General features: G+C 36.6%; 2 protein-coding genes across 2 annotated transcripts; one reads left to right on the top strand and one right to left on the bottom strand.

Annotated features, from left to right (window-relative positions):
• The first annotated feature begins 364 nt into the window (after positions 1-364).
• On the top strand, positions 365-2,574 carry LOC121777561 (ankyrin repeat domain-containing protein 13C-like). The gene is made up of 2 exons (XM_042174858.1): positions 365-1,941; positions 2,125-2,574. The coding sequence occupies exons 1-2, from the start codon at positions 532-534 to the stop codon at positions 2,425-2,427; spliced, it is 1,713 nt and encodes a 570-aa protein (XP_042030792.1). The 5' UTR covers positions 365-531; the 3' UTR covers positions 2,428-2,574.
• Positions 2,575-4,342: 1,768 nt separating this feature from the next.
• LOC121777562 (autophagy-related protein 8C-like) lies at positions 4,343-6,380 on the bottom strand. The gene is made up of 6 exons (XM_042174859.1): positions 6,191-6,380; positions 6,049-6,112; positions 5,318-5,373; positions 5,177-5,229; positions 4,702-4,820; positions 4,343-4,618 (listed from the first exon to the last, which is right to left on the bottom strand). Exons 2-6 carry the CDS (start codon positions 6,083-6,085, stop codon positions 4,515-4,517), a joined length of 369 nt encoding a protein of 122 aa, XP_042030793.1. The 5' UTR covers positions 6,086-6,112; positions 6,191-6,380; the 3' UTR covers positions 4,343-4,514.
• Positions 6,381-14,251: the final 7,871 nt, after the last annotated feature.

The raw sequence follows: 14,251 nt of genomic DNA, 5'->3' as shown, positions 1-14,251 counted from the left end.
TTGTCTAATGACTAATTTGCCCCCCATTCCCTTGTTAAGCTGAGCAGTTGTACACTTTTTTTTGTATTTATAGTAATGTTCTATTGACATTGAGATATATACTTCCCCTCCTAGGGTTGGTTATCCGTGTCTAACTTTTTTTGAGATAAAAAAAAACCATATTTTTTGTACGAAAATGGAAAAGTACAAATATTTTATGAGATAAAAAACATAAAATTTTCAAATAAAAACATTATTTAAGTTATTTTACTTTTTATTATACTTCATATTCTTTCAACTTACCATACAAATATCACCCTATAAAAAGAATAATTCACGCTACTACCATTTAGTAGTAGTACAAATAATTCAAACGACAGAAAACGGAAAAGATAGGAGAGGACAAGGTGACTATTTAAGAATCCAAAATTAAAACTTACATCGATAATACACACAAATAAAAATTTGAAAAAAACAAAAGAAGCGGAAAAGCATATATAAACTTCCAAATAAAGAGTTAACAATCACAATAACGCCAATCAAAAACCCCCAATGTCCAACTCCTCCACCAAATCGACGGCCGCCGTCATCCGCCCCCACGATTTCTCCGACAGCCCCATCCACTATGCCGTCGCCACCGCCGACCATTTCGCCCTCACCAAACTCCTCTCCTCCCTCCCCAAACTTCCCGATCCCACCTTCATTGAAACCGAATCCGAATCCGAATCCCTCGCCCACGAGCAAATCGCCGACCGAATCTCCGCCGCCCTCGACGGCCGCGAAAACCGCCTCCGCGAGACCCCGCTCCACATCGCCGTCCGCCTCAACGACGCCGCCGCCGCCCGCGCGCTCGCCGCCGCCGGTGCCAACATCTCCCTCCAGAACGCCGCCGGATGGAATCCGCTCCAGGAGGCGCTCCTCCGCCGCTGCCCCGAGATCGTCGCGCCGCTGGTCCAGCACCACCACCGCGCCGCCTGGTGCAAGTGGCGGCGGCGCCTGCCGCGCCTCGTCGCGGCGCTGCGGCGGATGAGGGATTTCTACATGGAGATCTCGTTCCATTTCGAGAGCTCGATTGTGCCGCTTGTTGGCAAAATCGCTCCCTCGGATACTTACAAAATCTGGAAGCGCGATGGTAATCTACGCGCCGACACTTCCCTCGCCGGCTACGACGGCCTCAAAATCCATCGCGCGAATCAGAGCTTTCTCTTTCTAAACGACTTCAATTGCAGAAACGGTAACGGAGTTGACATTCCAGAAGGATCTCTCCTGATCCTGAATCACGACGAGAGGAAAATCTACGATGCGTTTGAGAATGCGGGGAATCCGTTACCCGACGCCGAGGTTTCCAATTTCTGCAATCAGACGAGCGTTTATCGGCCGGGGATGGACGTGACGAAAGCGGAATTGATCGGCCGTACGAATTGGAGGCGGCAGGAGAAGACGGAGAGCGTCGGGGAATGGAAAGCTAGGGTTTACGAAATGCACAACGTGATGTTCACTTTCCGCTCGCGGAAAGTGAACGCGGGGGAGCGCAGAGACGATCCGTTCTCGCCGACGTGCGTGCTGCCGCTGGAGATCGACGACGAGTCGGACGAAGGCTTCATCGTTGCCGAGAATCCGAGATTCAGCGACGGAAGCAGAAATCAGCGGCGGCACAGCAGCTTCGTGAGGGAGGATCGGGAATTCGTGACGGTGTCGAGGAAGAGCGTGGATATAATTCCGATCGATTCGAGGAGATCGAAGCCGCCGCCGCCGCACGAGAGATTAGCGGCGGCGCCGGCGACGAAGGAGAAGGAGTACGCGAAGAGTCTCCGGCCGACAGTGTGGCTAACGGAGCAGTTTCCGCTGAAGACGGAGGAGTTACTTCCGTTACTCGATATCCTAGTGAATAAAGTGAAGACCGTTAGACGCATGCGGGAGATTCTGACGACGACGTTTCCCTCCGGTACATTTCCCGTAAAGGTGAGGGTCAAATTCGACAATTCATTACTTTTCCCCCGGTTTTCTGATTCAGTGCAGTAGTATTTATTTTGATTTGCTTTTGCTTTAATTCATTCTTTTCATGCATAAGTCAAAAAACCAAACCAGCACACGCTTTATGCGATTTTTCTTTATTTCGAAATGCTAATCTTGTGATTCAATCAGGTTGCGATTCCTGTGGTTCCTACAGTTCGAGTGGTGATAACATTCACCAAATTTGTGGAGCTGCAGCCGGCTGATGATTTCTTCACTCCGCTCTCGAGCCCAAGGCAGTTTGCTAGCGACAACGGGAGCGGCTACTTCTCGTTGTCGTCGTCGTGGCTGAGGGGTGGCTCCGCCCGTCACCAGGCGGGCGGGGGCAGCCTCCCGCAAGACCCTTTTGCAATTCCCAGCGGCTATAGCTGGAGTAGTTTTGACGCAAAGAGTGGGAAATTGAGCAAGTCCAAGTCGACGAGGAAAACGAAGTGAATTAATTTATTTATGGCTTTTAATTGTTAATTTAGATGACAGGAAAAATTTTTATTTGTATTATACTTCAATTTTGTGTTGATTAACATGTTTTGAGAATCTAAGGAACGTGCTAACGGCAACAATTAAGCAACATTGAAACTCCCATTTGCAAGAAAAGCATCTCTCCTCACTAATTATTTGAAGAATCAATTTTGTTGAGGCCCAAAATAACAGACACATAGATTCTTTTTGCCATTCAAAACAAAATATGTTGAAAGGTAAAGAGAAAGTGGAAACAAGATTTGGTGGTCAATAAAACAAAGAGTTAAGACACACAAATCAAGGGGGTGTAGAAAGTGGTAATTCAACGACAAATCTGATGTGTGAAAAGGAAGCAACAGAATCGAATTTATAATGTGTGAATCTTGACCCTTTGAGGCTTCATCCTCAAGTTCCTCTTTGTCAGTCCAAATTAGTATAGTGTAAAAGTGATCATTTCAAACCAAAAAAGAAAAGAAAAACTAAAAGATTTTGTAATTGAGAGAATTTCATTTTTAGTTCTTGGATATTGCATTAAAGTAATCCGCTATCCATATTCTTAAAAATATCATCAGATATCTCTGGATATTAATATACTAGTAGTAATATTATTGGATGACTTTTCATTTTTTTAGAACAAGAGAAAACCATCACTTTGGTTCATTCATTTCCTTCAAGCATGTGGCACGATGAGCAATTATTTGCCACATACTTTGACAACTTCACTTGAGGAAATACAACAAAATGAATCACCCAAATGTAGTCGAAGTGGCAGCTATCTCTCTCATGAAAGAAAACATAAATAAATATAATCCTTATAACATAGGGATTCTTGGATCTTGGTAAAAAAAAAGCTTCAAAAGTGCAAAAATCCTTCAAACAATATTTTACTATCAATGTCCAATGAGGTTAGGTGATATTTTTAATCCAACAATATTTTACTATCAATGTCCAATGAGGTTAGGTGATATTTTTAAAGAATAGAGATCACAAATGATATAAGTATATAACGTCCTAGGACTAAAAATGTAATTTTCTGTAAAATAAATAATTAGATGACGGCCCAGGATGCTCAAAGGCTAAATATCATTTGCTCAAATATGGGGTTTTTGAAAACCACAAAACAATTAGTAGTGGATTAGCTTAATTGGGAATTAGGCCAAATTAGCATTGAGAAATGATATAAGAAACAATAATAATAATGGTAGGGAGCCAAAACGTTGCTTAGAAAGAGAGTAACTTGTGAGTTGGCATTTCTTCTTAAAGAAAATGAAATTTGTTAAAATGACAGCCCATCCACATGCATCCTTGCTTATTCATCCCATATATCTACCATTCAGAATCATCTCTTTCTTCATTCAATTTCAACTCCCATCTCTATCTATCTTCAACACCAGGTATGGTATTCTCTCTCTCTTGTGTGTGTGTGTGTGTGTGTGTGTGTGCGCCTAGATTCTTGAAATCTATGTAGATCAGTGTGAGCAAGAATCTTAATAAGATCTAATATGAAAGCAATCTACATGCAGGAAACTAGGATGGCTACGGACGGGCCGAGCTGGGCAGATCAATGGGGTGAGGGAGGGTTTGGTGCTATGGCAGAGGAGGACACCAAAAGCAACAAGGAGACTGCGGCTGAAAAGAAGACGGGTGGGTTCGGGAAGGCCAAAGCAGCGGCGCTCAAGGTCAAGAACAGCACATCCATGAGCATCAAGTGGGTGAAAAATAAATGCCAAAAGAAAACCTCTAACACATGAACACAAACACACCTATGTATGTTGCAAATGAAATTAGATTTCCCAAATCATGTAATGCAACTTTAGACTATGAAGCTATTTGAGTAGACAGCATAGTCCACACATTGTCACCTTCATTTGTGATCAATCAAGACTATCAATTCAAGATAAAATGGCTCGTTTAAATTCGCATAATAATGATGATATGAACAGAGATTTATTGGCCAAGGTATTGTGTAGGTAAGTTTCTCACGGAAGGTAGCAGGCATAAGTAATGAACCGGAGAGAAATGTACAATTGTAATGCTAACTAAAGAAATAGATTGTCACAGGTTCACTGCCCTTTGTAAAAGCCAAATGTGTTCTCGCCGCTATAAGTCATGTAGAGAAACCCATCTTCATCCTTGTATTCGTCATAGATTGCAGACAACAATGAAGCTATAACAACCAAAGCACGTTGTAACTTGTAAGTTAACAACAAATATGAATAGGCAGTAATCGTAAGGAGCTAGCCCACTCACCAGTTGGAGGCAGTACATCGTTGACAAAGATGAAGATAGCTTTCTCAGCACTCAGTTTGATCCTCTTGCGAACCACATAAACAAACTGTCCCACGGTCAGATCAGCAGGAACCAGATATCTGCAATTCTTAGGAAGTGATGATGCATTCTAGTAAAGAATACATTAGTTGCTTAACCTAACAGCGACAAATTAAGGCTTCGTTGCAACCTTAGGAAGATATAAGTTCAAAAACATGCACTCAACCACTATCTATCACTAATTGGAAAAAACACGCGTGCAAGATGAACAACACTTGCGTGCCCTCAAAAGGGCTTGCTAATCACCGTCTTAATCAACAAGCATCCACAAATTATAGTTCTTATTAAGCTGTTACTAACACATACACATGATAATCACATCATGTTCTACAAAGATAAATATAATAAAAATTAAATTAATGAGCTTTTTACACCACAGTTAAGTTGTTGCACTCACTTCTTTTTATCAATGTCAGGAACATCACTCCTTCCTGCCTTCTCCACAATGACCTAAACGTATAATAACAAAAAGAGAAATAAGAACTGCAAAAAATGCATATAATTACACCTCAACTGCGGAATAAATTGTTTAACTCACTGGTATTCTATCCGGGTATTTCTCTCTGATGCGACCAGACTCTGCCTGTCTTTTCTCTGCAGTAATAGGCACCAAAAAAATGAGTGATCAGCGATGAATACGGAGATATTCTGATGAAGACACCAAAGCTTGGCAGCAATAATGCTGGTCCAGCACAAACGTTATGCATGTAGAAAAATGTAAAACACAAATTATAACAGCTTTAGTCCTAGGAGGCCCTAATAAAATGGATACGAATTAAACCTAATCCAATTCCTACATTGCAACAGTCGCTGTTCGTGACTATGCAACTCACACAGTTAACTCTTTCTTATAATCAAAGATATACACAGCAACTAACTAAAAGCTTCAAGAACTCTGATTAAGAAAGTGGTGATGCCCTAGATATTAGGGAATTATGTCAGCCAATTTAGGGGGAGTTTTTTATCTGAATGTTACTGTGTGATTATCAGAGTTCAACCAAATTTCTCTATTCACATATCAATCATCATACTGCAAGAAATCAAATACATGAATTCAACCCAAAAAACAAAACCAATTTCCAATCAGATAGCAACTGCTATTCAAGCAATACACAATCAAACCACAAAGTCAAATGCAAAATAGAAAAAAAAAACAGAGTTCCGTCTGGGAAAGCTACCAATAAATAAAAGGGGTTACCAAAACATTTATCACTACATCAAATGATCAAATTACCAAAATCAATACAGATCAAGGTAGAAACGGCATACCCAAAGGGTGCTCTAGTTTGAAAGAACTCTTGGCCATCGCAAGATTCGATTTTTATATCTCCAACTGCGAATATCAGAAATCGAAACAACATCAAGCAACTAAAACACACAAATTAAAGCAGAGAGAGCGTCGCAGACTCACTAAAGACGCAACAACACAGAGTAATTGCAGCTTGAGAGGTTGACTCTGTATAATTTGGGACGCGTTCGAAACAATGAAATAAAAGGGATATGAATTAAGATTAAGAGGGTTTTAATTATATTGAGAAGGATACAAAGTGAGGTGTTTGATTCGTACACGAAATTGGTACTTATCTTAATAGGCAAATTTCAGTATTTTTGTAACCAGATTGAACACCTCAAACATTTGACAAATTTATTCACAAAATAAAAAATACTATATTTTTCTGAATATTGAAGAAAAAGTTAACTAATTTATTCACAAAAATTTAAAACAAATCTGATTATTGGTAAGTGTTTTGTCGTGTTTTGAACTCTTGATATTGAAATTGATATGATCTATATATGTTTACATGATGTACGACAATGTAACGTTACTTAATCGAGTCTATATAATTTAATTTGGCGCACACTATATTCATTATATTTTGGTACAATATGGAGTATAAAATTAAAAATGAAAGAACTATATAGCACATATCACAACTATTTCATGTAAATATTTTGTTAAGATTTTTCCGCAAAACAATAGTAATTTATTGAAAGTGTTGAAAAATATCCACATATTAATCAAATATTAATCTTCTTTAATATAAACATAAGATTGAGATAAATTGTGATGGAGTAATTTTTTGTGGGTTAATTTTTATACGATAATCCTAAATTGGTATTTATGAATCACAATTAGTTATCCTAGTTGAAAGCGAGCAACTATATGAATAATATGATCAAGTGGTCCACCTTCATTTATACTTCATAGATGCCTCTTTTCCTTTATTATAAGGTCCCAAAATTAAATTTGGTCATGACAATTATCGGCGCCCAATTTAACTGTTCAAGCCATACAATGGCTCACTACACCACCCTCGTTGCTCTCACCGTCGTCGTCATCGTCGTCGTTGACAAAGGTCCGCTAGCTGTGGCTGCCGCAGCCGTATTCACCATCGACATAGGCCAAGGATCAAGACTCTCCACATTATAAGAAGAGTTGAATTTTGATGTGTAAATGTGTAGAGATAGAATAAGAGGAGTTAGGTGAGGGACAAGAGGTGGTCACTAAAATCACGTGAAAACAGCCATGGTGTTTAATGTTGGTGTGATGTACGTTGAAAACACAACATAGTTTTAATGGCATGTAGCATAGCATGAAGAGAGGGACACTTCCTCAACCAATTATTTCTCTATATTCCTAACCTTCTTTATTCCTATCCATATCAACATCCTCCTAATGCCTCTTCTTTTCCTGTATCTAGTTAATTATCTACGTATCAACGATGTCGAAAACATCAATTGTCTCGGATTGACTTGAAACTCGCACCGAGCTTGCGATTTTAGCTACTAGACATCGTGTAAGGGCAAAATTGTCAATTTATTAAATTTTCGAAATTTTTTATTCATTTTAAACTCACAGGCAACAGTAAGTTTAATTGTTTTGCAGTCAGTTTTGATATTACTAATATATTTCGAATTCAAAAAAACTAGGGTTAACGTAATTCAATCAGTTTGTCATTCTTGTAGCATGTTTGCATCACATTGCCTTTAAAATACTCACGTGACCTATGTATTACAAAAATGTAAAAATATATATACAGCTCTATGTATAACAAAAATGTAGAAATATATATACGGCTCTCAATATAATTTACTACTAAATTTTCGGTCAATAAAAACTAAAGATATAATTCTACACTTGGAGTAAAGAATATGTGGTTTTATTTTTTACTTTTTTCAACCTTTTGGGGTTTTTTGTTTTTCAATTTTGTAGCCATTTCCTCCAACAGTATAATGTGAGATTTTAAGGGCATGGGCTACTTGTGGAACACAAAGCTTTATTGTTGGATTTATTTTGTCTCTTGATTCATAATCTAAAGTAAAAGTGAAATGGAAACCAAAGGATTAAACTCGACAATGAGACCCCCCTATACTCACGACTGTTAATTGAAACTTCCATTACAAGATTATACTTTTAATCTTGGCAAAAACTCATATATATCCAAATGTGCAGTACATCCATCTTAATTAAGGTTCAACAGTTTACTTCATACTTGAATTTATTAATCACATTTATTTTTAATTAGTTTAACATCAAAACATACCTATAAGTGGTTCAGAAACCCTAGTAACTTAAAAGGAAATAAAATACAAATATGAAAAAATAATAAAATGACAATTTCACCACTTAAAAACGACGGCAAGCGCATTCTGATTTTCAAATAATTCAGACACAATTGACGTTTTCGGCATTGTATGCTGAAACTACATATCAAAGCTATACATTTATATTTTCCTACAATAGGTGAAGATTCCTTTTTGACAGATCATGAAGGTTAAAGTTCAAAGCACATAGGGACAATTTATTGTTGAATTCATGATGAAAGAAATGGTCCATAGAGAAATGAATTAATAGTCCACTGGTATTTATAGTTACAGTTACACACACGACAATCATTTCACCCAAATAATTCTCGTTTCATAAATACAAAGTAAATAAAAACAAAAGCAAGAAACAAGAAAATTCCACAAAACCAAAATCGACAATGACGGCAGTTATTTATAAACTAGAAAACCACTGCCATGAATTTAATTTCTTCGATTACTTAAAAATTGACAAATAAGATCGCATTTGAAATTCAAAAATAAAATTTAAAAATTGCAGTTAGTAGTGATGGTGCTAACACGCCTTTTCCCCGACCTCATAAATACATATTGAAGGCTCCAGATTTGCTGCAGTGACCTTTTTCATCGTTACATAGCTTTTGAGTAAATATACTCTCCTTTTTGTTGTTGGGTTGTTGGCAAATTCAATGCCTCTCCCTCTCCCTCTCCCTCTCCCTCTTATTTATATATCTCTCCTTCTTCATTCACTACACCAATCTTCTTCTTCTTTTTTTCCCTTTTACTACTTAATTAATTGGCAATGTGAAGGATTGGAAGAGTGGTGTACGTATGTACTAACGATACACGAGATATTGGTGCGGTTCAATTTGAGAGGCGCGCTCGTTAGGCTTGGAGCCCGGTTATCTGATTGAGCCGTGCCAATATCACGTATGCCTGCTATGCGACCGCTTCGTATCACTCTCTTTTCCTTCCATGCAAAAAGGGGAGTAATTAACTTTTTTGTTGAAATGGTTGGTTAGGTATATTTGTATAGATGATGAATATGCTGTTTTTTTCTGTTTAAATAGTGCTTATGTGATAGGTACCATACAAATGTGTACTTGGGCGTGTTTAGTTAATGTTGTTTCATGTGAAATGGATTAGGGTTTGTCCATATTTGGCCATTAGTAGTTTTGTTGGGATATGTTTGAGACCTATCTAGCTAGACACTTTTTTTTGGACTAGGCAGATTCATAATCACAATGCATGGAAATTGAAGATAAGTGTATGTTCTTGTAAGTTGTAATCGAAAGACGAATCCGTTGCGCTTAGGGTGGTCCTTTCACCCCGGTTCGACAGAGTAGTGAGGGGGTAAAATACAGTTTGATCCAGTCTGTTTCTTAAGGAAGTTTGATCTTCTAGTATATCTCAAAAGGAAGGAGAAGAAGAAGGGGAGAAGAATTGCATTTAGTGAGCTCTACCTAAAGTCTTGCAACTTTATTGACGAAGTGCTTGTGGTAGGTGTAAGACTGCCTACTTTTTGGTATCATCATTAATGCTATTTCAAAGGAGCAAACAACAGATTCCAACTTGGGTCACATTTCATTCTCTCTCTTTCAAATTTCACAACTAATTAAGTAAATCATAGTTTTAGATTGGTTTAGGGTGAGTAATTTGCAACTCTGATTTTAGTTTATAAGTTTATTATGTGGTTTTTTATTTAATGTTATGTTATGTGATGTGTGTATATATTAGATGGAGTCTTTTTCTAAAATAATTTGATATGTAGTGTATAAGATTCTATTTGAATAATTGTTCATAGCTTCTTGAATTATTTGCTCATATTTTCACCGAGGTGGTTCAAATTACCCAACTAAAGTTATGGGAAACTGGGAATAGATTTATTAGGTGGGCTGGGCTGGGCTGGCCCAGATTGGCCCATTATTGAAAATGATGTGTTGGGTTGTAGAGTTGTCTAAAACTATTGTTTGACAAGGTACATTTTGCTATAGTGATTCTTTTTTTGATGTTTTAATCATATTATTTGCATGGTGAAAAAAAGGAGGGATTAATTAGTTGTATATAGAAACCTGAAATGTACAACTTAAACGGGATTGTTTGTTTTTCTTGGAAAGTAGAAAAATCATAGTATTAATGTAGTGTATAATATCAAAAGGACCAAAACTCATATCACGAAATAAATTCACCTTTCTTAATTGTCTAACATGGTTCAACAAAAGATTATGGAGTATATAATTATTTATTGATCAATCTAATTAATTGTAATCTACTCCCACTGTTAGTTGTCACACTCTAAGTGACACATTTTACTTTTGTTTTGTTGTCTCACTCTAAATGAAACATTTCTAAATATAAATATATTACTCTCTCTATATTTTTTCTCACTTAATTTATTCCCTCCACTTTATTTACAAAACAACATTATATAAAATCTTGTGTCGAAATAAAAGTGCTTCACTTAGAATAGAATGAAGTGAGTCGAAGTTACTATAAGAGAAATTGAAGTTAAAATGAAATTAGGAACATCATCTCTAAATAAGGAACTATGGTTTCCAATTGAGATGTATAAAGAATTCAAATTCCAAAAACTTAACAAACAAAACGGAATAGTGCCGGGACCCGGTATATAGGACATAGTTGTTTTTCTTAGATCAATTTAATTTAATCTTAATAATTCAAAAACTGGTTTATATGCTTAAAGTTAAACATAAACAAGTAATTTAGTTTTGAAAGAGAGATTTCGTCATTCGCAAAGGCATGAAACATGGAGCAAATCAAAATAAATTTAAGTACTACTAGATTTATTTGATCATCAAATTATTGACTAGTGTTAATTTGTTGGAATAATTAAATACACGATGAGATGAGGACTTAAGAGGAGTATAAAAAACACAATTTAATACTTCCAAAAAAGCAAATCTGCGGTACAAAATGTAAGACCCTGGCTGCCATAATTGAATTAGAACATTTTTCTAGTATTCGAGTTTCCTAGCTAAAAAAGGCAAACTCCGACTTCCAAAACACAGCCAACAAATTGAGAGTTCTTCCAACTCCTTCGCACTCGCACATGGAGAAGGATGCCACATATTCATGCGGCGGCACCATATCATCTCATCTCATCCTCGCCCTCGTTCCTCTTGGGATTCTTCTTCAAGATTTTGGACGGAGAGATTGCTGGTTAGGATGGAGGGTTGAGCTCTTGCCTTGATCATGCCCCACACCTCCTCTTCTTGGTAATCCTCCTCCGCCGTGAGAATTTGCCATTGCAAAGAGAGGGAGAGGCGAGCTTTGATTTTTGAAAGGGAACTTAACAAAAGAGCTTATAGTATATATATATATATATATAGGGTTGTTTTATATACCAAACTAATTTTAAACGCTAAACACCAAACACGTCATTATTAAACAACGCGGAGTTCATTACAATTTTATTTGTAGTTCATTATAGGGAATTCAAAGATTTAAAAATAATGACATCATCTAGTATAATATAAAGATCTGAAGTTCATTATAAGTTTGTTATTAGTACATTATAATGAACTCAAGGTTGTCTTATAATGATGTTGTTCGGCGTTTAAGGTTTAAGACCGGTTTGGTATTGATCATAGTCCTATATATATATATATATATATGGGAGCGTTATTCTCCTTTTCACATCTTAGATCCTTTTTCCTTCTTAATATTACGCGTTAGATCTAAGGCATCAACGGATCAGATTGATTCTATAAAACTGGTTCTGTGTTGCATTATAAAAGGTGGTTGTATGCATTACAGGGTTATTATTGACATTTGACGGAAAAGTAACTGCCACATTTTGGTATCTGCGAATAATGCATCACATGGTCATGAGTAATGCATATAATTGACTATATAATGCACAATATGTGAACTGCAATGCATACGAATAAGATGTACCATGTTATGATGTTTGGACACACGTTTCTTGTTTCCCCTAAGGGTTTAATAAGCTTAGGGGCTAGGGTATAGTACGTAGACACGTATGTAATCTTCACATGGTAACGAGTAATGGATATAATTGACTATATAATGCACAATTTGTGAACTGCAATGCATACGAACAAGATGTGTTGTGTTATGATGTTTGACACACGTTTCTTGTTTCCCCTAAGGGTTTAATAATCTTAGGGGCTAGGGTATAGTACGTAGACATGTATGTAATCTTCACATGGTAACGAGTAATGGATATATTTGACTATATAATGCACAATTTGTGAACTGCAATGCATACGAACAAGATGTGCTGTGTTATGATGTTTGACACACGTTTCTTGTTTCCCCTAAGGGTTTAATAAGCTTAGGGGCTAGGGTATAGTACGTACGCATTAATAACAAATTATAAAACGATACGAATAATTCACCAAATTGTTACGAGTAATGGATGTTATTAACTATATAATGCACAATATGTGAACTGCAATGCATACGAATAAGATGTACCATGTTATGATGTTTGACACACGTTTCTTATTTCCCCTAAGGGTTTAATAAGCTTAGGGGCTAGGGTATAGTACGTAGACATTACTAAATGCACGTATGTAATCTTCAATCCGTTGATTAACCCATATACACAATACCTCTAATAATGCATAATATACTGAGATAATGACAATTAACAGCTACATAATGCACTACCTAAACCAAATAATGCACATACGTATATTCCAATAACAACAATTTGTTAGTAATGTCTACGTACTATACCCTAGCCCCTAAGCTTATTAAACCCTTAGGGGAAACAAGAAACGTGTGTCAAACATCATAACATGGTACATCTTATTCGTATGCATTGCAGTTCACATATTGTGCATTATATAGTTAATAACATCCATTACTCGTGACAATTTGGTGAATTATTCGTATCATTTTATAATTTGTTATTAATGCGTACGTACTATACCCTAGCCCCTAAGCTTATTAAACCCTTAGGGGAAACAAGAAACGTGTGTCAAACATCATAACACAGCACATCTTGTTCGTATGCATTGCAGTTCACAAATTGTGCATTATATAGTCAATTATATCAATTACTCGTTACCATGTGAAGATTACATACGTGTCTACGTACTATACCCTAGCCCCTAAGCTTATTAAACTCTTAGGGGAAACAAGAAACATGTGTCCAAACATCATAACATGGTACATCTTATTCGTATGCATTGCAGTTCACATATTGTGCATTATATAGTCAATTATATGCATTACTCGTGACCATGTGGTGCATTATTCGCAGATACCAAAATGTGGCAGTTACTTTTCCGTCAAATGTCAATAATAACCCTGTAATGCATACAACCACCTTCTATAATGCAATACGGAACCAGTTTTATAGAATCAATCTGATCCGTTGATGCCTTAGATCTAACGCGTAATATTAAGAAGGAAAAAGGATCTAAGATGTGAAAAGGAGAATAACGCTCACCTATATATATATATATATATATATATATATATATATAGGGTTTTGATCTATGCAAAACTAGATTTAAATACAGAAACGCAGAACAATATCATAATTAGGTCACTTTTAGGTCATAATTAGGTAATTTTTAGGTCATGCTAACAAAGCATGACCTAAAACGATCTTAGCATGACATTAAACCCAAATATTATAATATGACCTAAAATTGCTTAATTATGACCTTCCGTGTTTTTGGTTAATTATTGACCATTAGATCATCTAATCCTAGGGCCAAGATTTGGTCTGCATTTCTGGATTTAAACGCATACTTATTTTGATCATCTCCCTATATATATATATATATATATATAGGGTAGTGATCTATGGAAAATACCCCTTAACCAAATAACTAGAGAACAAATCATAGCCACAAGATCAAAAAAAATCAAGGGCTAGTATTAATTTTCGAATTTAAGGAGATATTAG

The sequence above is a fragment of the Salvia splendens genome, chromosome 18 (genome assembly GCF_004379255.2).
Source record: "Salvia splendens isolate huo1 chromosome 18, SspV2, whole genome shotgun sequence".
NCBI classification, from domain to species: Eukaryota; Viridiplantae; Streptophyta; class Magnoliopsida; order Lamiales; family Lamiaceae; genus Salvia; species Salvia splendens.
The sequence above is the reverse complement of the archived record's forward strand: the minus strand, read 5'-3'. Positions and strand labels throughout refer to the sequence as shown.

Bases quoted from the DNA above. Each gene is read 5' to 3' on its own strand.
- LOC121777562 (XM_042174859.1), bottom strand. From the start codon at position 6,085: ATGGCCAAGAGTTCTTTCAAACTAGAGCACCCTTTGG. The intron at 5,230-5,317 runs GTGAGTTAAACA...TTATACGTTTAG, and splicing joins AATACCCGGATAGAATACCA to GTCATTGTGGAGAAGGCAGG. The intron at 4,619-4,701 runs GTGAGTGGGCTA...TGGTTGTTATAG, and splicing joins CGATGTACTGCCTCCAACTG to CTTCATTGTTGTCTGCAATC.
- LOC121777561 (XM_042174858.1), top strand. From the start codon at position 532: ATGTCCAACTCCTCCACCAAATCGACGGCCGCCGTCATCCGCCCCCAC. The intron at 1,942-2,124 runs GTGAGGGTCAAA...TGATTCAATCAG, and splicing joins CCGGTACATTTCCCGTAAAG to GTTGCGATTCCTGTGGTTCC.